This window comes from Salvia splendens, chromosome 13, assembly GCF_004379255.2.
Source record: "Salvia splendens isolate huo1 chromosome 13, SspV2, whole genome shotgun sequence".
Classification (NCBI taxonomy): domain Eukaryota; kingdom Viridiplantae; phylum Streptophyta; class Magnoliopsida; order Lamiales; family Lamiaceae; genus Salvia; species Salvia splendens.
Window position 1 is genome coordinate 3,903,711 of NC_056044.1, and position 25,418 is coordinate 3,929,128.

Genomic DNA, 25,418 nt, shown 5'->3' on the forward strand with positions numbered 1-25,418 from the left:
CGACCCTATCGTCGATCTCCCCCAAAATGGGCATTGCCTGCCCCGCACCCCTCTCCACGCCCGTCCCACAGCGGAGGGGGATGCCCGCCGCGCGTCCACAGGCCGCTGTAGATGCTCTCAAAAGTATACATCCCTCATACTAATTGATTAAGCAGGAAGCTGTCGCAAGGGAAACACATGTCGTGGACAAATTCTTGTCCAAATCTGCGAGCATTTACTCACCCCGACAACTATAATGAAAGGAGTCCTCAAACTTATCTTGTTTTTCCATTTTACTCATACATCATCTTTTACAAAATAAATATATCTCTATATCATGTCCCATCTCCTTTTATTTGGATACTAGTGCATCCACAACGAACATGGGCTCCATCAAAATAACCACCACAAACCAAATTAAAGAGTCACTTATGATTATATGTCCATCAAGATCCGACCGAAACACTAACTATAGGCTACGGTCGAGCAAGTTAATGATCCAAAAACTAAAAGTGAGAGAGGTGGAGAATAGAGTAACTGACAAGGCTGCAATTGCCCAAATAACAAGCTACTTCAGCTGTCGGGATATCGGATCTTTCACCAAAATGTAACGAGAGGCGAAAAAACAGAACCAAACTCTTTCTCCTTCATTGAAGATCACACGTACAAAGTAGAATAAGAAAGCCCTCTTTCCGGGGTCACGCAGAACATACAGGAACACAGGATTGACATAGTCTAACGTTAATAGAGAGAATAAAACGATTCATAACCTAGAGCAATAGGGGCATAATCCTGAAATTATATGGTATACCATCTTTAGAAGTTCAAGAACCATCAGATGCCCAATATGTTGGAAATCTGGGCATCATCTTCATTACTGGTCAGACATAGAGCTTCTCAATACCAAGAGCATGATTCCATCTTAACCCCGACCTTCGATCATCTCACCTCTTCCACAGGCAGCAACTTTCCTGCAACTGAAAAGGTGTTAGAGAGGAGTATAGTATGAAGCATGGAAGATACATGAACGATCAGATTCTTGCTCTTGATATTTAAAAGTTTTTTCGAAAGAACATAATAATGAAATAAAGTGGGGGATAAATGTGATATGGGAAGAAAACATTTATTACAGAAAATGTCAGTTCCAAAACTTGCCAACCTTACAAACTTCAAATTATGGGTTGAATAGCAGTCCCCACAGATCACTGACAGTATACGGCCAGGTCAATTTGTGGTGGTATCTGCTTGATTTCTGTTCCTAATTCTTGTTCAATCCTATACCTGAGAAACACAAAATTTGGAAAGTATATTAATCTCTAATAACAGTGAACAATAAACAATTACACAGGAAATAAGGGTCAAAGTGCATACAAATTGAAACGGTCCTCATAGGTGATGAGATTCACAGCTAAACCAAGATGTCCAAATCTTCCAGATCGCCCAACCTTCACACAAAATGAAAAATAGAGTAGGAAAATCAGATAACACACTAACATGACAACTTATAAAAAAGTTATAGAAGTAAAAAACGTCAAATACCCTGTGTAAATATGTTTCTGAATTCTTAGGAAAATCAAAATTGATTACAACATTGACAGCCTGGATATCTATCCCTCTTGTAAACAAGTCTGCAATGAAATAAGAGCACAAAAAGTAATGGATAAGATTGTTTAGAGCATAAATGATCATAAAGAGAAGATGTATGAGATTGTCATAAAAAGATGAGACTATATGTCACACCCCAAAGTAGGTCATTTCTATCAATCTACAATATCTATTATCTAGACAGCATTCCAAATTCAAGGTTCTAAAATAAATACGTAAGTATAACCTAAAGTGAGGTCATATAGAAGAGCATCATTCTTCCTGTAATAGTACCCAACCGATGCTTTACTGTGAAAACGGACACAAAATAAGTTAAGAGTGACATTTCAAAAAGAATGTAATCAGGGTTCAGAGGGAAGATAAAATATGGTTTCTGAACAAAACAATCAGCAAAAGAATAGGAAGGGAGAGGGGGCAAAAAATATCATATCTGTATGTGTATAGACACAACATAGAGACTGAGAGGAAAGAATGAAAGTCCCACCATGCCAGAACCTGATAAAAGTAAGGGCACTCACCATGCAAGTTAAGGGAACAAGATTGTTTACGGTGGCTTTCTCAATTATTGATCCTCTTATTCCCATTTTCATACAATCAGAACAAATATATATAGCACTACCAGGCATTGATAACTCACAAACATTTCCACCCAATCTAAGACCTCACATAAAGAGGAAGGGGCAAGAAAAACACAAAGGTTTCAGATGGCCCCTTAAAGTTTAAGCAAGTATAACCATTTTTTTGTTACATGTTGCAATTAAGAAACACAGGAATAAACAGCTATGAACATATGGAAAATTTTATAGATTATAATGCCTAAAGTTGCATAGTATATACCTGTGCAAACAAGATTCCTGCAGGCACCATTACGGAAGTCGTGAAATACTCTGTTGCGGTGATCCTGAAGCATCTTAGCATGAATGTAAAAGCAAGAATAGCCAAGTTCCGTAATTTTCTTGGCAAGAAGTTCCACCCGATTCACAGAATTGCAAAAAATAATAGACTGGTTTATTTGAAGCTGAGCCAAAGAAAACAGACATCAAAACCAAATCACCAAAGATGGTAAAGTAATTCCCAGACAGTGATAGAACAGACAAAATAGTAACTCCAAATTAATTAACCTTTGAAAAAAGGGTGTTGAGGCAGTGAACTTTCTGTCTTTCTTCAACAAAAGCATAGAACTGGGTTATACCCTTGAGGGTAAGCTCATCCATAAGGTTGATGATATAGGGTTTTCTCAGATATCGATCTTTGAAATCTTTTACTGTAACAGGAAATGTAGCTGAGAACATAAGAATCTGGCGGTTTACAGGCATAAAGCGAATTAACTGCTCGATAGAAGGTTGGAACTCTGGTGACAGAAGCTTATCAGCCTGAAAGAAATCAATGGAATTAAGGTCATTTTTTAGCAACAGAATGTCATCATCCCCAGGATTGGGTCTGTGGCTGTTGGGTGTTGGCCCATGCAAAATGTTTTATTGAGCATTTGTGATGTGCTAAAATCAGAATGTTTAGAATAAGCCAAATATGAAAATCTTGGACTAACTAACAGCCACAGGCCCAATCTTTAGCATGTCATAAGTTCTCAACAAGGCATTTGCATGGGCTAACAGTCACAGAGCCAATCTTCAATTCCATAAAGGCTAAAAAATGGGTGGTACGACAAGACAGTTCATAATGGATTTCATGCAATGTCAGATGGCCAATAATCTTCCACATCCAACACTCTCCAATAACAAACAAGATAGGGTATATTTACTTACCTCATCCATTATAAGCATGCTACACTCATTCAGAACACAGACATTCTTGTTAGCAAGATCAAGAATTCTTCCTGGTGTCCCAACAAGTAAATGCACTGGTTGATAAAGGCGCATTATGTCATCTTTCAAGCTAGTTCCACCAGTAGTTGCCATGACTTGAATTTGTAAGTGCTTCCCGAGTTCTTTACAAACTTGTGATGTTTGAAGAGCCAATTCTCTTGTTGGGACAAGAATAACAACTGCAAATGAAGGAATCCAGATTAGCATTAATAAGTTCAACAAAATAACCAAAATTAGTATTCCATTCAATATTACGTTAAGCAGGCTTAGCATTAAGTAGTTACAAAAATCAATGTATATCAGTATTAGCTAGTAAAATACAAAAACTACAGATGCCCTAGAACTTATTAATGCTAGAATTTGTCTACATCACAGTCATGCTCTTTTAAAAGATATAAGGATTGTATCCACATTCTTCAGCTTTATGCACAGAATTTACCAAGTAGCTGTCAGATTGACCCTATGATATCCACACTTTACTTTATAAACCCCTATATGTTTGTGTATAGGCAGAGAGAGCGAGAGCACCATGGTACACTGTCAAAATGCAATTCCCTCCTAACACAATGGTAAATACCAATATTTTTCTTGACCTCTTAAAAATCATTTTGTACCAAGATAAAATCAGCTCCTATTTCTTCAAAGAAAGTTCAGAAATTCTACAATTGCAGAAAACTGCAAATGAGTAATAATATGAACCTTGAATAACATTTTTATCTTGATCAATCTTCTCCAAGGCAGGAATGCAAAACGCTGCAGTTTTTCCAGTTCCATTTTTTGCCCTAGCCAAAATATCACTTCCAGTGAGAGCAATTGGAATACTCTCTTCCTGGATCGGAGAAGGGCTCTCGAAACCCTTTTCGTATATTCCCATTAGCAGTTCGCGCTTTAAAAAGTAGTCTTCAAATTCATTTCCTTTGGTAGCTGTAACATCCTGAAAGACAAATGATAAAACAGAAGTCAGGCCAACAGTCTCTCCACTCTCCAGACATGGCTAAGATCACAAACAGAAAAGTTGAATAAAACGAGAAAGAAAGTATCAACTTTTAAAGAATTTAATTACCAATAAGGTCATAAGCGGGAGTGTTAAATGAGTATGCTAGAAGACCTCACAGTGAATGAGTCATATCGTGACAGTGTCCACTATAAAATTCAGACTTCAAAAAACATTAAAAAAAAGAGCAGTTGAAAAAGCTGTCAATGCACTTAAGTCTCAACTTATAGTCTTATTCACCATCTGAACAAATTTTCACTTAGCTTGACATCTTCAAATCAGTTATTAACATTAACTATCAACTTACAGATCAAGCAAATATCATAGTAATTTATAATCAGTTAACTAGCCAATGTGCATCCTGAATTTCCTACTTGCTCAATCAGACCTTTTTGGTTATGACATATCAGAAACATCCACAAGCGAATCAATGATTTTTTTCCTGACTATGATAACCCAAGGATTTCATTAACCAGCAGAACAAAGCAGACATTTGTAACTGGACGAAAATATCTATCAATTTTAAGCAATACACTTCAATAAAACATCTAAAATTCAGTTTGGATTTGCAACAATCCAAAAATCGTGAAAACCGTAAGTGTTACCTCAGTTCTGTAACGATTGTCCCGTGGTGGTAACTTTAAGTTTGCCTTCCAATCTTGTGAACTGGTCAATATAAATAATAAGCACCAAAATGCAAGAATAATGTTATGTGTACAGAGGAGATAAAGGGCCAGAAGAAGAGTGCTCCAAGTTCAGCAACAAATAAAACAGAAAGCATAAAAATAAGAAGCAACACCGGTACTGCCACAAAACCACATTGCAGAGTTAAGAAAAAAAAGAAGACAATCTCTCCTGTCCTTAAATTAGCACGAGACCATTCTAACAACAAGCTGCATACTTTCAAAATCTAGACCACGTAGTTCTAACTTTAAATTACTCTCTCTAGCAGCTCTTAGTTCTACAAAACACAGTGACTACCAGCTTGAAGTCCCCAAGAAAAAGCAACACGTAGTCAACTTACAGATGAATCAAGTATCAAAAATCTTTCGTTTCTACAAGAAAGTGTAATTGGTTTTCCAAATATGATAGCAACTACATTTCTGAGGCTGAAGTCAGGTTAAAAATTAGCTCTATATCAACACTGTATAACCTTGGATTCCCAAAAGTTCGATGACAAAATTAGCTCATCAGTCCTTTACCAATAATTTCAATGATTAAACTCCAGATCATCACAGAGCCAGTAATGATTACCAGGAAAATACTAAGAAATGAAGTAACAAAAAAGACACGCAATTTTATACATTCTTAAATTGACTTATTCGGTTAAAAATGTACTCTGCCCAGTAAGAATACATATAAAGGACAAAAAAAGGGGGAAAGAGATAAAACGTTAAAAACAGGGAGATTAGCCAATATGAAACCAACAGCAATATGTGCAAAGTATTGACAATAACCTAGAATCGACGGCTTCCGACTGTACGGTCTTTTCAACCTCGTCGACAGCGGAATCGGAAGGAGGCAGCTGATTTCTTCGCAGCCATTGCTGCTGATTCTGAAACAATTGTTGATTCTGATTACTAGGAGCTGGACTTCTTTGCACATACTGGTGCATAGGGTTTCGAGGCTGAAAATTAGGGTTTGGTCCGGCATTCGGGTTCATTCCGCCGTATCCGCCTCTGCCGCCACCCATTCCCGGCGGTGGGTATCTCGCTCGCGAACTCATCAAAAATAGATACTAATTACTGAAATTAACTTTGAAACAATGGCGGATTGGGCGATCCTGCGCTTCAATTCGTATCAAAATACACAGCCTTGGAAATCAGGAGATACAGATCGAGTGGGTTATGTGCATAAATTGTGCGAGAAACAAAATTTGGGCGAGGTAGAAGATTCAGTGGTGTCTCGCAATTGAGAGGGAGGGAGGGAGGGAGGAATATGCTGCAAAGATTTTCGTGGGGAAAGCGAAGGTTGAAAGAGAAATTGAGTCTACGAATGCGACCGTTCTAGGGCGGGCGTCCCAGGATTTTTTTACATTTAGTATTTGGTAAATATGTATGCACATTTATATAGCATTTCCCTTTATTCTAATCAATAATCTATATCTATATCTATATCTATATCTATATCTATATCTATTTAAATTATAAGAAAATAAAATTCTTAAATTTTTATTTTACGCATATACCATAAAAAAAAGTCGACTTCAACTTATGTTTTAAAAACTACCAATTCGTGATTTACCACGTTACTATTATCGAGCTGGCTGGTTATTACTAATGTGACTGTACTAGTCAATTTGCAATTGAGCCGATTTATTTTCTACGTTCTTGATAATCCAAAAAAGTGAGAGATTTATATGTCCAAATCGGACTGAACAACACTCTGAATTGGTCACCAATCAAATTTTTAACACCATACATATATATTTTAGAATGTAGATTCTCACCTTTTGAATTAATAGTCTTTATGGAGTAATTTTTTAGGAGTGAAAATACATGTGAGGGGATGCAACAATTGATATTTTATCACATCTTTTTAACATTCCAGATCTCATAATAACCTTCGTATAATTCATAGTATTTCCGCATAATACTTCATATTTGTGCACAAATTCTTCTTAAGCAATGAAACAATAAGTCAACAACAATCGTTATCCATTATAAAATCGTCAATAAGACGATGTATTTTTTTGCCAAAAATTATGCATGAAACGAGGGTCGTGGTCGAATATAATCTCACTCGGAATTCCATGTAATTAAACGGACATTGTAAAACTGCTCAAAAGTGTGATCAAATGTCAATATTTAGATTTTAGATAGACCGACAACAAATAACATGATATTAGGGTGTAATGTAATGTAAATTGTTTCACATTAATTTACATTTGATAAAATTTACTCATATTGTAGTGTGTAATATATAAAGAGTGGAATGGGGGGAATAATATATAGAAAGAGAGAGAGTAACTAACATAACTACCATCTCCCTCCATTCCCCCACATTATGGGATCTCCAATGAATGTCCTTTCCACCACAAGAATGAGATGAGTATAAAAGGAGTTATGTGGTTTGGAAAGAGGGAATTTCCTTAGTTGAAAAAGAGACTATAAAACAAATAGGGAGGCGATGGCATCGTCATTCACCGGAACTCAGGATAAATGCAAGGCCTGCGACAAGACTGTTTATTTCATCGATCTCTTGTCTGCTGATGGCGCCAACTACCACAAAGCATGCTTCAAATGCAGCCACTGCAAAGGCACCCTTGTTGTATGTATTTCTATTGTCTCTCTCTCTCTCTCTGTATGGAAGATTCTAAATGCATTTGTATCTATCTCTTAGATGAGCAACTACTCCTCCATGGATGGCGTGCTCTACTGCAAGACTCATTTCGAACAGCTTTTTAAGGAGTCTGGAAATTTCAGCAAGAATTTCCAAACTGGTCTGAAATTTCAATCTATTTATCTTTTGTATATGTACTAGTGCATATTCTCCACAGTTTGCTGATGATTCATTCATTCATTCATTCATTCATTCATTCATTCATGCAGCAGGAAAAGGAGAGAAGGAAAACTCACTTGTAAGATTTTATATACATATGCAATTGTGAAATGAATGGAAGTTATGTGTGAATAAAAATGTTGATATTATTGTTGATGACAGACAAGGGCACCCAGCAAGATGTCTGCCATGTTCTCTGGTACCCAAGACAAATGTGCTGCCTGCACCAAGACTGTCTACCCTCTTGATAAGGTAATTACTACTCAATAACAACAGTCATAGATATATGTAGGAGTTGTGTTGAAAGATATACATATATATATATATATATGTATGCAGATGGCAATGGAGGAACAAATATACCACAAGTCATGCTTCAAATGTGCCCATGGGGGGTGCCTCTTGACCCACTCCAACTATGCAGCCCTAGATGGGGTGCTCTACTGCAAGAACCATTTCCAGCAGCTCTTCTTGGAGAAGGGAAATTACCAGCATGTCATTGATTCCACCGCCCACAAGAAGACCGCCAGTATGGAGGGCATCGACGTCAACGCTCTGGTCGAAGAAGGCGAGCCTGCAGAGGAGGACGACAAGCCTGCCGATGACCCTGATCCGACACCTGCCCCTGACGCAGACGAGGACAAACCTGCAGACGCCGCCGACGATGACGCTGACAAGCCTAAAGAGGAGGAAGAATCCTAGATGAGGAGATATGCATATACATAGTCCAATTGATGTTATGAGTTTTTTTTTTTGTTTTTTCTTTTTTGCTTCTGGCACTATATATGACGTATAAATGTTGTTCCTTTTTTGTGTGTGTTATACAGTACCAGAGATAACAAGTTGTACACCTCAATAATATAGTATATTCTTCAATTTAACTAATTTAAATTTCTATTCCATACTTTTGGTATCCATGACACTTTCTTCTTGAAGGTCATGAACATTATGTTGAGAAGACATAAAACTGGACAAATAGGCAATTTGGCTTAGCTTTTGTTCTACCCAGAGTTCATGGCAAAAACTAATGTGATTAATCATAACACACACATTCTCTCTCTCATGAGATGCACACTGCACAACTGATAATAATGACTATGCTTAATTTATGCAGGCAAAATTTCGTGACTCAGAGATGGCAGCTACGATCAATGAGTTTAGGTCCCGCCTCCTTTCCGAGCTAACAGAGGTAACCAGATTTCAATCATCTTTCATCATTTTATAAGGTCTGTCACTCATAACCTATGGGAACTAAGCAACTTGAACATTCGATAAATCAGGGGGCATAATCTGTCACTCATACAACAAAGTGTGCAATGTCTTGAAAACACAATGTATTAAATACGTACGAAATAACAACAACCTTTCTATATATATTACAAGAATGGATTCAGTCCCATCATTTTAAATGTCTGTTAAAGGAAGAATCTGTACTCTCAGATGGTAGACCTTCAAATTCTGGATTTTTCCTGAGGTCTAAGTATCACAAACAGCTCACAGCAGAACTTTGAGATGTTGGAAAAATCAGAGGCCATCCATCTTGCTAGCTCAGGAAGAGTTTCGTACACTGACTTACTGTGTCCTCAGGGCTAGTAACTGACATCAAGTAAGGAAAACACAATTTCTTGTTTAGTTCAAAAACAATTTGCAGAAAAGGTGCTAATAAATCATGGTTGAATTTCTTGTTTAGTTCAAAACAATTTAGATTTTCATAAGCCTGGCAGTGAATTTCTTGATTGAACGAAGACACTGGGAAATGGAAAAAATGCTCTCACCAGTGTGGCCATTGGTCCTCTCTGACTCATATATCTCATAGTCATTTCCTCCCTAGTCAAATACAAAGGCAAAGGGAAAGCAGACACAATAACATGTTAGATTATAGTTAGGAGTAAGGGAAAAAAACAGATTAGTTTCTGCTGTATAAAGGCTAGACAACCTTGTAGGTCTTGTCTCCGAAGAAGTGAACTTCTTGAAACTCTTCCAGGTATTTCAAGCAATATGTTTTATCCCAACCCTGGGGGAAGACCTGCTGGAAACATTTTGCTCAGGTACAAACTAGTCAAATGGTAACTTAGTGAACACAGACAATTTCTTACATCAAAACTGATTTGTCCACCGATGGAGAAGGTTAGGTTATACTGTGCAAACTTCTCACGGAGTACTGACACCATTTTGGGGCGAATGTTGTGAACCTGATTACATTTATGAACTCAGTTCAGTAAAGAGTAAATGAGAAGACAAGTTCTAATGACAGAATTCAAATGTCTCTCAAGTCTCAATTATGATAAAGATATGGTCCTTCGACTACCTTATCATACTTTTCAAACTCATCTCGCTCTTCCTGACTGCAATTTCTTCCAATGGGGGAGACATTAAGCATCCCATTTCGGAATTCAATAAATGTTCCCCTATAATGAAAGAATATGTATCTGAGATTCCAATAAGATATGACCAGGTTCCAAATGACAGTTTTAGGTTTATTCACCTTTTAATGGGGATGTCCAAGTCAGCGATGTAGTGGAGAGAAAAGTTAATCAGTTCCTGCAATATTATTAACAACCCATCAAATGATTTTCAATAAGAAATTGTTTTGTTAAATTAGTAGCCAGCATCCAGAGAGCCAGAAGGTGAAAAATTGCCATATCTATCATCAAATCTGATGGCATGCATTCACAGAACAAGGTCATGGTGCAAAGTAAAAAAAAAAAAAACAGTTAACGGTTTTTAACTCTATTGTAGATTCTATTCCTTTCCAAAAGACATGTCTGCATCTGAGAGGTCAAACATTCACTGCAACACCCTTCAAGAAGGTGAAACATGCCTAATAATTGTAGTATTCCGTATTCGATATGAATAACTTCATAAACAAGGTGGCAGATTCTAACCTTGAGCTTTTCTTCTCCAAGAAAGGTCTTCAAGCTCTGCATGGCATATATGAGGTCATGAAAATGAGAAGCTAGCAACATGAAAAAAGTTCGAGATGCTTCAATAATCTTCAAGAAAGTAGGAGCACGCCAATATCTCAAGAGGCTAGCAAACTTATTAAGCATTTAAGTGTTTCTAATGGTTTAATTTTCCATTATGACCTGCAGTTTGATCAAAAAAAAGGACACATGTATTCCAACTAGTTTGTTTTTGCAGGAAGTAAGATGAAGAACGTTTCTGCCACCCTCTTTCAACAGAGATGATATGTTTTGAGTCTTAGACAATACCTGTGTTCCAATTAACTTCCCATCCTTGTAAGCAACAAGGCCATTCTCAGCAAACATGTAATCATAGTCATCAGTAACTGCATAGAATGAAGAAATCATATCTCTACAATTAAGATGAAGTAAAATCACGCGAAGATGATCTGCGATTTGGGATCAGGATCTAAGTGAAAGATTTAGAGATTAAGAGTATGTGACCTGTTTTTCCAAGCTGCTCTGCTATCTTAACAAAATCAGAACCTCCAACAACGCCAATAGTTACAACCTGTGAAGAGATAAGTACAAAGTTTGAATAACATTGTTATGTTTTCCTCTACTGGATATGTTTTACTCTAACAATGGAATTTTATGCCGCCTGAAAATAAAAAAAAAATGAAGTACCTTTCTAAGGTTCCTCATGAACTCTAACATCTCAGGAGTAGCCTCCTGCAGCAAAAAAAGTTGCAAAAACGCTAAATCAACTCAACATAATAACATGTAACTGAACAAGAGTGAATAGATGCAAACTGTAAGACCCCAATAAGAGATAGTAATATTATTTAACTTATTTCTATCAACTAATATCTCAATAAAGACTATTCACTAATAGTCCAATGACGAAAAGAGATATTTCATCATGCAGTAATTTACTCTTTCAAAGTTAACAGGGATCATAAAAGTACATTATAAGGGTTACTAAATTACAAATCATTAATTTATGAAAGTTCTACTACAAGTAGAGATAGTGCAACTACAGAACTACTCATAAGCTTTAACTAGTTCAAGGAAACCAGGCATTCGCAAAATTCGTGATGGACCACTATCCACACTGTGAGTAGTTAATTGCTTAGTTGCAATTGATGAAGGAATTAGAAGGAAAAGCAGCTGCGGTCAGCTCAACTAAGAAGAAGACTCGGCAGCCGTCCGATTTGTGAGATGAAGAAGATTAAATCCTAGCCGTAGGATTAGAAATTTGTTAGTAGCCTGTAATATAATCGGTCAAGAAAACGAAGCACAACGCAATCACCAAATATAGAATCAACGACACAACGAAACACAGCGATATAACGTGGTTCGATCAACTGATCTACATCCACGGGAGAACTCGAGTATGACTTTATATTGATGATGAAGAACGAGAGTCACAGATGTATATCAAGCTAGAAACTACACAAACACCTTACGCAATGTAAACACACTGCAAACAAGCTAAAACTCAGTAGCTCAATCAACTAACCAATCAACTCCGCGAGCACGAGCTTCATACGCCAATACTCTCAAGATCGACGTCCCTCTAACTCTTTCTTGGCTGAGGATCTCTTCTCTTTCTCTCTCGCAATATGGTTGAAGAAGTGAATGTGTTTTTCTCTATGTATCATGCAGTTATTGTGCTTCGGTTTATATATCTCACATCATAACAGACTCACAAGAGCTGCGATCCTATGCAAATGACTTCACCCAGCACTCTCATGCACCAACGGTTTTAACTAACTTGATTTATTCCATGTTGTGAGGCGCACGCTCCCAACAAATCTCCACCTCGTCTCCAACATCAACCTCTACTGTCCTAGTCCTCCAAAACCTCCACACACTCTATCTCTTCAGAATATTCACCAACTCCAAACAATAAGCAAATTTTGAAGCTGGAATTACCTTAGTCAGTGCATCTGCAGGATTATGATCAGTTCCTATCTTCTTGATCTCTATCACACCATTCTTCACTTCATCCCGAATAAAATGCAACCGCATGTCGATGTGCTTGCTTCTATCATGGAAAGTCTGGTGTTTGGACAGTGAGATTGCACTGCTGCTGTAACCTTTTTCTGATCTTCTCCCAAGTCCTTCAGCATTCCCTTGATCCAAAAGCTTTCCTTCACTGCATCAGTGAGAGCTATATACTCAGCCTCCGTGGTTGACAAAGCCACTACAGACTGCAAATTGGATTTCCAAGACACAGCAGATCCAAACATGGTAAAGATATATCCGGTTTGTGACTTTCTGTTGTCCTTATTCGAAGCATAGTCAGAGTCAGAAAACCCCTCAACAATATCCTTTGTTTGATCTCCAAATCCCTTGTATACAATCCCATAATCAGAGCTTCCTCTCAAGTACCTAAGCATCCATTTAAGAGCCTTCCAGTGAGCCATCCCCGGGTTACTCATGTACCTGCTTGTGATGCTCACTGCATGAGCCAAGTCTGGCCTGGTGCAAATCATCACATACATCACACTTCCAATAATGCTTGCATATGGAATGTGCTCCATTTGTTTCTGCTCATCCTGAGATTTAGGACCTTGTTCTGCACATAGCTGAAACTGCTGTCCCAGAGGAGTTGACACGGTCCTTGACTCACTCATTTGATACTTGCTTATCAATTTCTCTATGTAGTGTTGTTGATTTAGCCACAATATTCTTCTCCTTCTGTCCCTTATGATATCAATACCCAAGATCCTCTTTGCCTCTCCCAAATCTTTCACTTCAAATCTGTTTTTGAGGTCATCCTTCACCTTTTGAATCTCATTGATATCTGAACCAGTGACTAACATATCATCCACATACAAGAGCAAGAAAGCTACTGTCTTTCCATTCCTTTTCTTCATGTACACACAGCTGTCATACTTGGAACTTTGAAATCCAATCTGCTTCATATGTTGATCAAACTGAAGATTCCATTGCCTACTTGACTGTTTCAGTCCATATATACTTCTCTTAAGTAGACAAACCTTATCTTCATCTCCTGGCTTAATGAACCCCTCTGGTTGCATCATGAAGATACTTTCCTCAAGCTCTCCATGCAAGAATGCCGTTTTGACATCTAATTGATGCAATTCCCAGTCATGCCTTGCTACTAAAGCCATTAACATTCTGATCGAGCTGTGCTTTACTACAGGACTAAAAATCTCATTGTAGTCCACCCCTTCTCTTTGGTTGTACCCTTTAGCCACCAACCTGGCCTTATATCTGATTTTATCCCCATCAGAAGCCTCTATCTTTCTTTTGAAAATCCACTTGCATCCTATCAGTTTTTGTAGCTTCTTTCTTGTAACTAGGATCCATGTTTTGCTTTTCAGCAGGGACTCAATCTCTTCATTCATGGCCTTAATCCACTTGTCTTTATCTCTGGACTTCACGGCCTCTTTATAAGTGTCTGGTTCAACAGACTCCACTGCCTCTGCTGCACAGAAAGCATAGTACTCCAAACTCGAGTTACTATATCTTGCTGGTCTCTTGATATTCACTCTTCGTTCTCTATCTCTGGCAGCAAATAATCATGAAGGTTGTTATCATCTGAAGCTCCACCTTCATTCAAGTCTTCATTCTCATCATTAGTGACATCATGAGACTGATCTTCATTGTCTGAAGAATCTGACCCTTGATCAGACTTGTGAGTTTCATCTTCATGCAGAAACTCCACCTCAGTCTGTCCATTTGGCCTCTGATCAGTCACTTTCTCGGTCTGATCCTTGTAAGGCATCTCCAACTCCCTGAAGACAACATCCCTACTAATTATCACTTTCTGATTTCCAGCCTCCATAGACCACAATCTGTAGCCCTTTACACCTTTCTGATACCCAAGCAGTACACATTTGAGGGCCCTAGGCTGTAATTTCCCTTGCTTGACATGAGAGTATGCCCTACATCCAAAAGGCTTCAACATAGCATAGTTTCCATGATGTCCATACCACCTATAATCAGGAGTGTCCCCATCTATTGCTGAACTTGGACACTTAATCAGAGAGACAGCTGTGGATGCAGCTTCGCCCCAGAACCTTGGTGGCATCCCAGAGGAGATTAACATACATCTCACTCTCTCAAGGATAGTCCTATTGGCTCTTTCAGCCACACCATTTTGCTGAGGATTGTTGGGAACAGTTCTATGTCTTCTCATTCCTTTACTCTTGCAGAAATCTTCGAATTGATGTGAGATGAATTCCAATCCATTGTCTGTCCTCAAACACTTCAATGGTGATCCCTTTTCAACCTCTACTTCCAAGCACCAATCCTTGAATTTTGCAAAAGCCTCTGACTTCTCTTTCATGGTGTATAGCCATATCTTTCTTGAATAGTCATCAACCACTGACAAGAAATATCTGCACCCTCCTACTGATGTAACTTGAGAAGGCCCCCACACATCACTGTGTGCATAATCTAGTGCTGATGTAGAAGTGCGTTTTCCAGTTGGAAATGTCATCTTCTTACTCTTCCCCAGCACACACACTTCACATTCTCTGGATGCCATTTTCTTATCTGCACTTATCACTCCAGTCTTGATGAGTTGGTTAACTCCATCTATAGACACATGTCCCAATCTGAGGTGCCATATATCAGGATCCACCTTTCTTGTTGTGTGAATCTCATTCACCATCACCTCAGCTTGAAGATAGTATAAGCTATTGACTCTTCTTGCTATCATTATCAACTCTGATCCTTTCATGACTTTCAATTCTCCAGCAGATGAATGGAATGAGAAACCTTTAGCTTCAAGTGCTCCAAGTGAGATCAGGTTTCTTTTAATGTCTGGAATGTATCTGACCTCTGTTAGAATCTTTGCAGATCCATCTCTCATTCGGAGCCTCACATCACCAATCCCCTTTATTCTGCACATCTGATTGTTTCCCAAGAGTACAGAGCCGCTTGATTGTTCCAAATTTTGAAACCAATCACGTTTAGGACACATATGGAAACTGCATGCGCTATCCATAATCCATTGCTCACTGATATCTGCTTCAGCCACATTGAGTGCATGAGCAGTTTCCACATCTTGAGCAATATCTGCAATATTCTGCCCTCTACCTTCTTCTTCCTTCTTCCTTTTCCAAGAAAAACAATTTTTCTTTAGGTGTCCCGGCTTATTGCAATAATAACAAGATCTTGAGTCTTTCTCATTCTTGCTATCTTTCTTTCCCTTTTTCTTCCAGCTTTTCTTGGGACCCTTCTTATCCGCAAACTTGGCCACCATAGCCTCACCAGCCTGATCAAGTGGCCTCGATGAAGAACATTTCTGGAACTCCTTTGCCTTCAATCCCGTGAGGACCTCCTCATAGGTGAGCGAAGAGTCCCTTCCATACAGTATTGCATCTTTCATCTGATCAAAACTTTTAGGGAGGGCATTCAAGAGCATTATTGCCTTGTCTTCATCCTTCAAATCACCATCTACTGATTCAAGATCATCCACCGCCTTTACAAACTCATCAAGCTGATCCATAACACCCTTTCCTTCAAGAAACTTGATGGAATAAAGCCTTTGCTTCAAGAACAAACGGTTAGCAAGGGACTTGGTCATGTAAATTGATTCCAGTTTGGTCCAGACATCAGAGGGGGTCTTCTCCTTGCATACCTCCCTCAGTACTCGATCTCCCAAGCTCAGCATGATGGCACTGTGAGCTCTCTCCATTTGATCGAGTTTCTTGGCTTGATCTTTATCATCTTCATCGGCATCTTTTTCTGGAGCCTTGAACTTCATCGCCTCCCAAAGCCCTTGCTGAATTAGCATAGCCTTCATCTTCACCTTCCATAATCCAAAGTCATTTTTCCCATTGAACTTCTCGAAATCAAACCTTGCCGTGGCCATCGTTATATACTTCAATCGGATTCCCACAGACGGCGCCAATTTGTAATATAATCGGTCAAGAAAACGAAGCACAACGCAATCACCAAATATAGAATCAACGACACAACGAAACACAGCGATATAACGTGGTTCGATCAACTGATCTACATCCACGGGAGAACTCGAGTATGACTTTATATTGATGATGAAGAACGAGAGTCACAGATGTATATCAAGCTAGAAACTACACAAACACCTTACGCAATGTAAACACACTGCAAACAAGCTAAAACTCAGTAGCTCAATCAACTAACCAATCAACTCCGCGAGCACGAGCTTCATACGCCAATACTCTCAAGATCGACGTCCCTCTAACTCTTTCTTGGCTGAGGATCTCTTCTCTTTCTCTCTCGCAATATGGTTGAAGAAGTGAATGTGTTTTTCTCTATGTATCATGCAGTTATTGTGCTTCGGTTTATATATCTCACATCATAACAGACTCACAAGAGCTGCGATCCTATGCAAATGACTTCACCCAGCACTCTCACGCACCAACGGTTTTAACTAACTTGATTTATTCCATGTTGTGAGACGCACGCTCCCAACATAGCCGTTAGTTGTTGTAACGGTAGTTTAAAAGCTGAAGCTGAGTTTTGTTCTCTTCAGTAATTCATTTTGCAATCAATAAAATTCCACTTCAAGATTCAATACTCTCTCAATTACGCGCAAGATCTTAATCTCCGGTGCTATCTCCGTCTAAATTTCAACAAGTGGCGCCGTCTGTGCCCCATGTTACAGGTCACCAGGTCACCACAAGTCTTGGTCTGGTGGTCTTGGTTTGAGGGGAGGATTGTGGTGAAGCAAACCATATCTTTGTGAGGAATTAGCTTGTATAGTCTTCGGTGTGATATGAGTTCATATGCGAAGAGAGAGTAGCTTGTTCTTGAGTGTGTGATCTTGTTGTATGATTGTAGTTCTTGATCGTGATTGAAGTAAATCGATTCGTTATTCTCCCGTGGACGTAGGCTTACGCCGAACCACGTATGTCCTCGTGTTCTTGTTGTTCCATTTCGTTTTTGCTCCGATCTCGATTTCCAACAAGTGGCGCCGTCTGTGGGAACGGTGGAGAGGCGTTAAGAAGGAGAGCTCCAGTGGTGAATCGATTGAGCCCTAACATCGATTTCAATGGCTTCGCGATTCGAAGCAGAAAAATTTACCGGAAAAAATGATTTCGGTTTGTGGAGGATGAAGATCAAGGCGTTGCTAATCCAACAAGGGTTGGCGGATGCGCTCACCAAAGATGATCCGAAGCTGATTCTCGATGAGAAAGCAAAACATAAGCGAGCGGAGGTTCTTGCTAAAGCGCATAGCGTGGTAGTGTTATCTCTCAGAGACAAGGTCTTGCGAGAAGTTTCAAAAGAGACTACGGCGATCGGAATTCTTGAGAAGTGCGAGGAATTGTATATGACTAAATCGCTTGCTAATCGACTCTTCATGAAGCAGCGATTGTATTCATATCGATTTAGTGAAGAGAAGAATATTTTGGAGCAATTGGAAGATTTCGGAAAGGCAATCGATGATCTTGAGAACATCGACGTCACCATTGGGGAAGAGGATAAGGCCATACTCCTGTTGAATGCCCTGCCTAAAGCATATGATCAGATGCGGGATGCGATTCTGTTTGGAAGGGAGGGGACTGTGACTCTGTTGCAGGTTCAGTCGGCCCTCAGATCAAAGGAGTTGCAGAGAAATGGGGACCAAGGAAGTGAAGTTGTCCCCGAGAGCTTGAATATCAAGAAGTTCAAGGGAAAAAAGGGGTTTAAGAAGGAGAAGGAAGCCCACAAATTCAGTGGGAGTGGCCAGAAAGAGACGCGCTCTTGCCATTGGTGCAAGAAGCCGGGGCATCTCAAGAAAGATTGCTTCGCTTGGAAGCGGAAGCAAGCCCAAGAAGGTGACAACCCCAAGCCCAACTCTGACTGTGTTGAGGAGCAAGAAACCACTCATGCCATGAATATGATGGAATGGCCGGGAGTAGGATCATGGATTCTTGATTTCGGATGTAGTTTTCACATGTATCCTAGTGTTGAGTTATTTGAGGAGATAGCTGGGGCACAAGGGACTGTGGTGTTGGGCAACAATCAAGTGTGTCAGGTTAAAGGAATTGGGAGTGTTCGATTCACACTTGAGGATAACTCCACTATGATCTTGAGTGATGTCAGGTACATACCTGAAGTGAAACGTAATCTGATTTCATTGGGGTCTCTTGAAAAGAAGGGCTGCTCTTTTGGCTCTGTTGATGGGGTAATGGAGGTCAGGAGAAATGGAAGTTTGGTGTTTAAAGGCAAAAGGAATGGCAGTTTGTACTACCTATGTGGGTCTGCTATCAGAGTGGCTGCTCAGGCAAATACAGCCAAGTCAGATTCTGTGGAGCTATGGCATTTGAGACTTGGGCATCCAGCTGATGGGAGCATAAAAGAACTGATAAAGCGGGATGTGATTCAAGGATCTGAAGAGAGATCCAGTAAGCCATGTGAAGAATGCATCCTAGGCAAAGCCAAGAAGCTTCCATATCAGAAAGGTAAACACACCTCAACTGCCCCACTTGATTATGTGCATAGTGATTTGTGGGGGCCTTCTCCTGTGTTATCTGTTGGAGGGGGAAGATATTACATGACATTGATAGATGACTACTCTAGAAAGATGTGGGTTTACATACTAAAGGAGAAGTCAGAGGCTTTCTCCAAGTTTAGGGAATGGTGTCTAACTGTGGAGAAAGAGAAAGGCTGTGTAGTCAAGTGCTTAAGGACTGACAATGGCTTGGAGTTCCTATCTAAAGAGTTTGAGAGCTTTTGTCAGTCTAGGGGCATTAAGAGACACAGAACTGTCCCCTTGAATCCCCAACAGAATGGAGTTGCAGAAAGGGCTAATAGAACCATTATGGAAAGGGTGAGGTGTATGTTGTTCACTTCTGGTATGGAGAAAAGGTTTTGGGCAGAGGCTGTGTCCACTACTGTCAAATTGCTGAATAAATGCCCCTCCTCTAGCATTAATAGTGACACTCCGGACTTGAGATGGTATGGAAGTTATGGAGACTATGCACAACTCAAGATTTTTGGGTGCAAAGCTTATGCTTATATGAAGAAGACCAAATTAGATGCAAGAGCTCTAAGATGTGTGATGTTGGGCTATCAATCTGGAGTAAAAGGGTATAGACTCTGGTGCTTGGAGCCTGGGATGCAGAAGGTAATTGTGAGCAGAGATGTTGTGTTCACTGAAACTGAACTGCCCTTTAAAGAATCAGCTAAGCCATCTGAAAGTGCAGAAAGTTCTGAGTCACGAGTTGGTGTTGAGGTTGGGGGAATGATTGATTCCTCAGAATCTGAGGGCTCTGATAATGACACTCCAGTAGCTGTGGCTGGAGAAACTGATCTGAGGAATTATCAACTCACAAGAGACAGAACAAGAAGGCAAAATCTGAGGCCACCCAGCAGATATGGAGATTCAGAAATGTTGTACTTTGCTCTGTGTGGCAGAAGAAATTGACTTTGCATAACCTGGTTCTGACAAAGAGGCCATGAATTGCAAGGAAAGGGACAGATGGTTGAAGGCTATGATTGAGGAGATTGATTCCCTCATAAAAAATGGGACTTGGATCCTAGTAGATCAAGTGGAGGGCAGGAAGTTAGTCGGCTGCAAATGGCTTTTCAAGAAAAAAATTGAGTCTGCTGATAATGAACAGATAAGGTTCAAGGCTAGGTTGGTAGCAAGAGGATTCACACAGGAATATGGGGTGGACTACAATGAGGTGTTCTCACCCGTAGTCAAACACACATCAATTAGAATTCTCTTGGCTGTGGTGGCAAGAATGAACAGGGAACTCGAGCTATTGGATGTAAGAACAGCATTCTTGCATGGAGACTTGGAGGAAACCATTTACATGTCTCAGCCTGAGGGGTTCATCAAGCCAGGGATGGAGGATAAGGTGTGTTTACTCAAAAAGAGCATATATGGCCTCAAGCAAGCTAGTAGGCAATGGCATAAAAAATTTGATGACCATGTACTCAAGAATGGATTTGTGAGGTCCAAGTATGATGAGTGCGTGTACATAAAGAAGAGGAAAGGTGTTGTTGTTGCTTATCTATTGCTATACGTGGACGATATGTTAGTGGCAGGAGCCTCTCAGCAAGAGGTGCAGCAGGTGAAAGATGATCTGGGGTCTGCATTTGACGTGAAAGACTTAGGTGGAGCTAAGCGGATCTTGGGTATGAACATAGTCAGAAATAGGGAAAAAGGAGAGTTGTGGCTGAATCAGGTTGACTATGTCTCCAGAATCATCAAAAGATTCAGGATGGAAGATACCAAGGCAACAAGTACTCCATTGGCTCAGCACTTCAGGCTGTCAATGGAACAAGCACCAAAGACTGAAGAGGAAAGGCTGGAAATGCAAGCCATTCCGTATGCAAACATTGTAGGAAGTGTGATGTATGCAATGATTGGGACCAGACCAGATGTGGCCTAAGCAATCAGCTGCACAAGCAGGTTCATGAGCAATCATGGAAAGGAGCATTGGCTGGCTCTGAGATGGATACTCAGATATCTCAAGGGAGCTGGAGATGTTGGGATTTTGTTTAAGGCTAATGTTGAAGCTGAAGCTGATGTGCTGATGGGATTTTGCGACAGTGACTTTGCAGGAAATGTTGATACAAGAAGATCTCAGTCTGGATATATATTTACCATGTATGGTGCAGCTATAAGTTGGAAATCGGCTTTGCAAGATGTGGTGGCATTGTCTACAACTGAGGCCGAGTATATTGCCCTCACATCGGCTGTTAAAGAGAGTTTTTGGTTAAGAGGAATGGCTGCAGACTTTGGGGTGGAGCAGCAGGCCATTCCCATAGGATGTGACAATAATGGTGCACTGAGTTTGGCGAAGCACCAAGTGTTTCATGAACGTAGCAAACACATAGACGTGCGGCTACATTTTGTGAGGGAAGAGGTGGAGAAAGGAAGGGTCAGGCTGTTCAAAGTTGATACTGCAGAGAACCCTGCAGATATGCTGACAAAGCCGTTGGCAAGGAAGAAATTTGAGCTTTGCTTGAAGTTGGTTGGTATGCAAAGGCAACAACAATTTCAGCTAAGCAATGAAGGTGGAGATTTGTGAGTAGTTAATTGCTTAGTTGCAATTGATGAAGGAATTAGAAGGAAAAGCAGCTGCGGTCAGCTCAACTAAGAAGAAGACTCGGCAGCCGTCCGATTTGTGAGATGAAGAAGATTAAATCCTAGCAGTAGGATTAGAAATTTGTTAGTAGCCGTTAGTTGTTGTAACGGTAGTTTAAAAGCTGAAGCTGAGTTTTGTTCTCTTCAGTAATTCATTTTGCAATCAATAAAATTCCACTTCAAGATTCAATACTCCCTCAATTACGCGCAAGATCTTAATCTCCGGTGCTATCTCCGTCTAAATTTCAACACACACTATTAGTTTCAAATCCTCATCAGTCATCCCTAAAGTTTCAGCTCGAGCAAAGGAGTTCCACATGTTCAACACAAATCGCAAATTATATCAACTTAGCTGTGCAAATAGGACCAACATTTTAAACCATAAAGTCAAATCCCGTAGAGATTACAGAATTTAGAAATCGAAAAGCAGAACAAATAAGAAAAACAAATCAATTTACAAACCTTCCTGGGAGCAGTGAGCGTGCCATCGACATCAAAAAGAGCAATTACGCCAGGTCTTCTTACAGCCATAATCAATTTAAAATTTTCCTCCTGCATTCCGAATTCACGATGCTTTCAACTTCCGAAACTTGATCACATTAAATATCACCACACACACACCAGAACTGAAAATGTACTTAAAAACTGTTAAGATTAAAAATATCAAATTAGATCACCTGTTGAGTGAAGCAACAAGCAGTGAGATCTGAGTCCAAAGGAGAGGGAATTCCAGAGAAAAGAGCAGATCTGAAATGGGGTGGAAGGCAGTTGCTGTTGGAAGTGGCAATCGTTTTTATAGTTTAACGACAACCAGTCCAGTGGAATGAAGATCCTATATCGTCGGTGTGTAATGCCGATAATGCCCTCAACCTTGCGTGTTTATTTTATTTATTTATTAGTACTATTTGTTTTTAATAAACTTCATGACCCATATCACATGTTGCGGGTCGGGCTGAATCCAACACTATTTTGTAAGGGCCGAAGCTTTTCATTCGCACTAACACAAACTGAGAATGGGAGCGCCGGTGAAATCAGCGAAGCAGCCGCCACAAGATGCGACGGCGGAGACCGTCGACGCTTTGCTTGAGGTACTTACTCCACCTCATCCGATCAATTACTTTCTTTTATTTTTTGCTTTCTGTTGTGTTGTTAATTAAATATTCGGGAAGGATTTTAGCAAAAACAGTTACCAAATATTGTAGTTTATTGAGTTTCATCGGAATTTTTCTACTCTTTCAGGCTGTGATAGCTTGATATCTATGCAACACGCTTTATAGTGCATTAGTTCTTATAGTTTGATGATATGCAGAATTTGCCCAATTTTTTTTGCAAACTGCTCTCTGTATCTGTATGTTACTTTGTTTGTTATTGCTTTGCTAGGTTTTCTCAGATTTAGTTGAGTATTTTTCGAATTTCTTATTGGTGTAGGTTTCAGATATTGAAAGTATCTTACTAGTTACTGTCAGCTAGTAATATTGATCCTAAGTACAATTTTGAGCTGTTGATTATATCTGTCAGTCATGTGGAGTAAAAAATTGTGATTCTGTTGTGTTTATATTTTTGGATGTTTGACTCTCCTAGATTTCATGAACAGGCTGCTAGGTATGATGATATGGACGATCTCATGAGCATAGCATCTGCCGGTGTTTCTCTGGATTCGAAGGATTCAGAAGGCCGTACAGGTTATTACTGTGACATTCTCTAGCTACTTTCTTTCGTTGATTAATGATACGGTTTACGTTCGATAGTTTTAAAACTACGGTGATTGTTCTCTTTATATTTAGGATTTCGCCTTTTCTCTTTGTCATCTGATTTTGTTTGCTCCTGCAATGCTGCAGCATTACATATGGCTTCAGCAAATGGGCATCTTGACATTGTTGATTATCTTGTCCGCAATGGAGTGGTGAGGACTGCCGGTTTCACATTTGATTCCGAGAATTTCAATGGATTATTTTACTTTGTTTTTGTCATTGATTTATTGTCTGCTGAGAAGTAGTGATAATTTTATCTGTTCCTACTTTTGGGCTGAATAAGTATGATGAGATATTTCTGAGTGATGTAACATTATAGACTGGCTTCGTGTAAAGCTTTGTATAAGAAAATATATATACCCTTGGACATACTAACATTCTAGGCTGGCTTTATCAGTTTTATTTGAAGTGTATAATCTAGCTGCTTAGTATAGAGGAAGGTTCTTGATGACAACATTTATCTTGGAACTGTTACTGCCAGGAGTTTCCTAAAGCTATGTATCATAACTTGGAAAGTGGTAGTAGATGGCAATGAGAACGGTGCTAATCTTGTGTGCGTTTGTGTTTTCCCTTTCTTAGTATTTTTTTTCTGTCTTGTGAGTAAGTTGGTGCAAAACTCCTATTCGTCGTGATCAATGCTGTAAGTTTATGATTTTCTCCATGGTTTGGTTAAATTGGCATAAAACTACATGGTGTTTTTCGTCTTTCATAATTTTGGTTGCCTTTTCTTTGAGATAGAGAAATTAAATGGTGTTTTATTGTTTACATTTTAATTCGAGGAAGAGAACAACTACTACATCCATGATCCATCCCCTCATATTCATTTATTGGTTACTTTTTATCGTCAATCATGAATGCTCTTTTTTCGTCGTGACAGAAATTCTTATTTCCTTTTCTTGTGGAACAGGATGTTAATGCTTGTAACGTGGAGAAGAACACCCCTCTTCATTGGGCAAGTCTGAATGGCCACATTGAGGTATTATTAACCTAGTTACAAACTTACAACATGAGGTGAGCAAGTAATATCCATTTATTCGAGTTTATATGTATGATTCGGTTTTCTGCAGGTTGTGAAACGTCTGATTCTCTCCGGAGCTGAAATCTCGCCACTGAACAGGTTTGTTTATGTATTCTGACTATTTTCACCAATATTTGGATTTGTCTTTCTTAATTTCCTAGCCGAGCTAAATCGCTTGTGATGTTGGGTTATCATCAGCCACGAGAAAAGTCCGATTGATGAGGCGCTCAGTAGGGGAAAATTGGACGTGATCGATGCAATCAATGAAGTAGCAGCTCAGGTTGATCTTGCAAGAACACAAGTTTCTTAGTTCGTTTAAAGAAAAAAATGATACCAAGCTCAAAATTCTCCCTTCCTGAGTCTGATGGCAATTTTAGATCCTAGTATGGCTGCAATTATATGACAAAGACGTGAAATACTGAAATCTATATTATGGCTACAATTACATGGAGTATTTTTTTCTGATATTAAGTAGCTTGATTCATGATCAACTAAATATACAGTACGCTTTTTATATTAAAGATCATGGTTAAAAAAATTATTTAATAAATAATATAAAAGCTGTAATAGTTCAAATTTGAGATTAACGTACAATTAATTTGCTAGCCACATTATTTTTTATTTTTATCATCATTGGACAATGGTTCAAATACTCCCTCCGTTCCATAATAGATGACAGACTTGGTGAATGACAAGGGACCTTAGTAGATGTTGTTTTGTATATCAGGTTGAGAGAGGTTAAGAGAGAAAATAGTATATTTATATTAACGTGAGAGAGATTTTTTTCTAAA

At 39.3% G+C, this 25,418-nt stretch overlaps 4 protein-coding genes across 7 annotated transcripts; 2 read left to right on the forward strand and 2 right to left on the reverse strand.

Annotated features, from left to right (window-relative positions):
- Nucleotides 1-607: 607 nt before the first annotated feature.
- On the reverse strand, nt 608-6,427 carry LOC121762664 (DEAD-box ATP-dependent RNA helicase 8-like). 2 transcript variants are annotated; one of them, XM_042158619.1, is made up of 10 exons: nt 5,859-6,427; nt 5,007-5,067; nt 4,107-4,341; nt 3,348-3,586; nt 2,706-2,957; nt 2,422-2,602; nt 1,519-1,607; nt 1,351-1,424; nt 1,139-1,260; nt 608-950 (listed from the first exon to the last, which is right to left on the reverse strand). In XM_042158619.1, exons 1-9 carry the CDS (start codon nt 6,125-6,127, stop codon nt 1,182-1,184), a joined length of 1,479 nt encoding a protein of 492 aa, XP_042014553.1. In that variant the 5' UTR covers nt 6,128-6,427; the 3' UTR covers nt 608-950; nt 1,139-1,181. The 2 variants fall into 2 exon arrangements, with proteins under 2 accessions (XP_042014553.1, XP_042014551.1); XM_042158617.1 differs by having other exon boundaries at nt 608-956.
- Nucleotides 6,428-7,518: 1,091 nt separating this feature from the next.
- LOC121761333 (LIM domain-containing protein PLIM2c-like) lies at nt 7,519-8,792 on the forward strand. Of its 2 annotated transcripts, none has more exons than XM_042156986.1 (5): nt 7,519-7,671; nt 7,744-7,843; nt 7,953-7,981; nt 8,065-8,154; nt 8,242-8,792. In XM_042156986.1, exons 1-5 carry the CDS (start codon nt 7,531-7,533, stop codon nt 8,602-8,604), a joined length of 723 nt encoding a protein of 240 aa, XP_042012920.1. In that variant the 5' UTR covers nt 7,519-7,530; the 3' UTR covers nt 8,605-8,792. The 2 variants fall into 2 exon arrangements, with proteins under 2 accessions (XP_042012920.1, XP_042012922.1); XM_042156988.1 differs by having other exon boundaries at nt 7,956-7,981.
- Nucleotides 8,793-9,154: 362 nt separating this feature from the next.
- Nucleotides 9,155-22,683, reverse strand: LOC121762691 (phosphomannomutase). 2 transcript variants are annotated; one of them, XM_042158653.1, is made up of 12 exons: nt 22,536-22,683; nt 22,321-22,410; nt 11,493-11,537; nt 11,310-11,376; nt 11,115-11,191; nt 10,788-10,823; nt 10,388-10,443; nt 10,211-10,310; nt 9,999-10,094; nt 9,839-9,928; nt 9,678-9,729; nt 9,155-9,498 (listed from the first exon to the last, which is right to left on the reverse strand). In XM_042158653.1, exons 2-12 carry the CDS (start codon nt 22,387-22,389, stop codon nt 9,446-9,448), a joined length of 741 nt encoding a protein of 246 aa, XP_042014587.1. In that variant the 5' UTR covers nt 22,390-22,410; nt 22,536-22,683; the 3' UTR covers nt 9,155-9,445. The 2 variants fall into 2 exon arrangements, with proteins under 2 accessions (XP_042014587.1, XP_042014586.1); XM_042158652.1 differs by having other exon boundaries at nt 9,839-9,931.
- A 108-nt stretch (nt 22,684-22,791) lies between these two features.
- LOC121760214 (GA-binding protein subunit beta-2-like) lies at nt 22,792-25,098 on the forward strand. The gene is made up of 6 exons (XM_042155860.1): nt 22,792-22,946; nt 23,453-23,540; nt 23,697-23,761; nt 24,517-24,585; nt 24,677-24,726; nt 24,826-25,098. Exons 1-6 carry the CDS (start codon nt 22,872-22,874, stop codon nt 24,935-24,937), a joined length of 459 nt encoding a protein of 152 aa, XP_042011794.1. The 5' UTR covers nt 22,792-22,871; the 3' UTR covers nt 24,938-25,098.
- Nucleotides 25,099-25,418: the final 320 nt, after the last annotated feature.

Coding starts and splice junctions, on each gene's coding strand:
- LOC121760214 (XM_042155860.1), top strand. CDS start 22,872: ATGGGAGCGCCGGTGAAATCAGCGAAGCAGCCGCCACAAGATGCGACG. Junction 23,762..24,516: donor ATCTTGTCCGCAATGGAGTG/GTGAGGACTGCC, acceptor CTTGTGGAACAG/GATGTTAATGCTTGTAACGT. Junction 24,727..24,825: donor GAAATCTCGCCACTGAACAG/GTTTGTTTATGT, acceptor GGTTATCATCAG/CCACGAGAAAAGTCCGATTG.
- LOC121761333 (XM_042156986.1), top strand. CDS start 7,531: ATGGCATCGTCATTCACCGGAACTCAGGATAAATGCAAGGCCTGCGAC. Junction 7,844..7,952: donor CAGCAAGAATTTCCAAACTG/GTCTGAAATTTC, acceptor TCATTCATGCAG/CAGGAAAAGGAGAGAAGGAA. Junction 8,155..8,241: donor CTGTCTACCCTCTTGATAAG/GTAATTACTACT, acceptor ATATGTATGCAG/ATGGCAATGGAGGAACAAAT.
- LOC121762691 (XM_042158652.1), bottom strand. CDS start 22,389: ATGGCTGTAAGAAGACCTGGCGTAATTGCTCTTTTTGATGTCGATGGC. Junction 10,095..10,210: donor AGTTTGAAAAGTATGATAAG/GTAGTCGAAGGA, acceptor AAATGTAATCAG/GTTCACAACATTCGCCCCAA. Junction 9,730..9,838: donor TCGGAGACAAGACCTACAAG/GTTGTCTAGCCT, acceptor GTATTTGACTAG/GGAGGAAATGACTATGAGAT.
- LOC121762664 (XM_042158619.1), bottom strand. CDS start 6,127: ATGAGTTCGCGAGCGAGATACCCACCGCCGGGAATGGGTGGCGGCAGA. Junction 1,608..2,421: donor CAGGAATCTTGTTTGCACAG/GTATATACTATG, acceptor ATTTCATTGCAG/ACTTGTTTACAAGAGGGATA. Junction 1,261..1,350: donor TATGAGGACCGTTTCAATTT/GTATGCACTTTG, acceptor TGTGTTTCTCAG/GTATAGGATTGAACAAGAAT.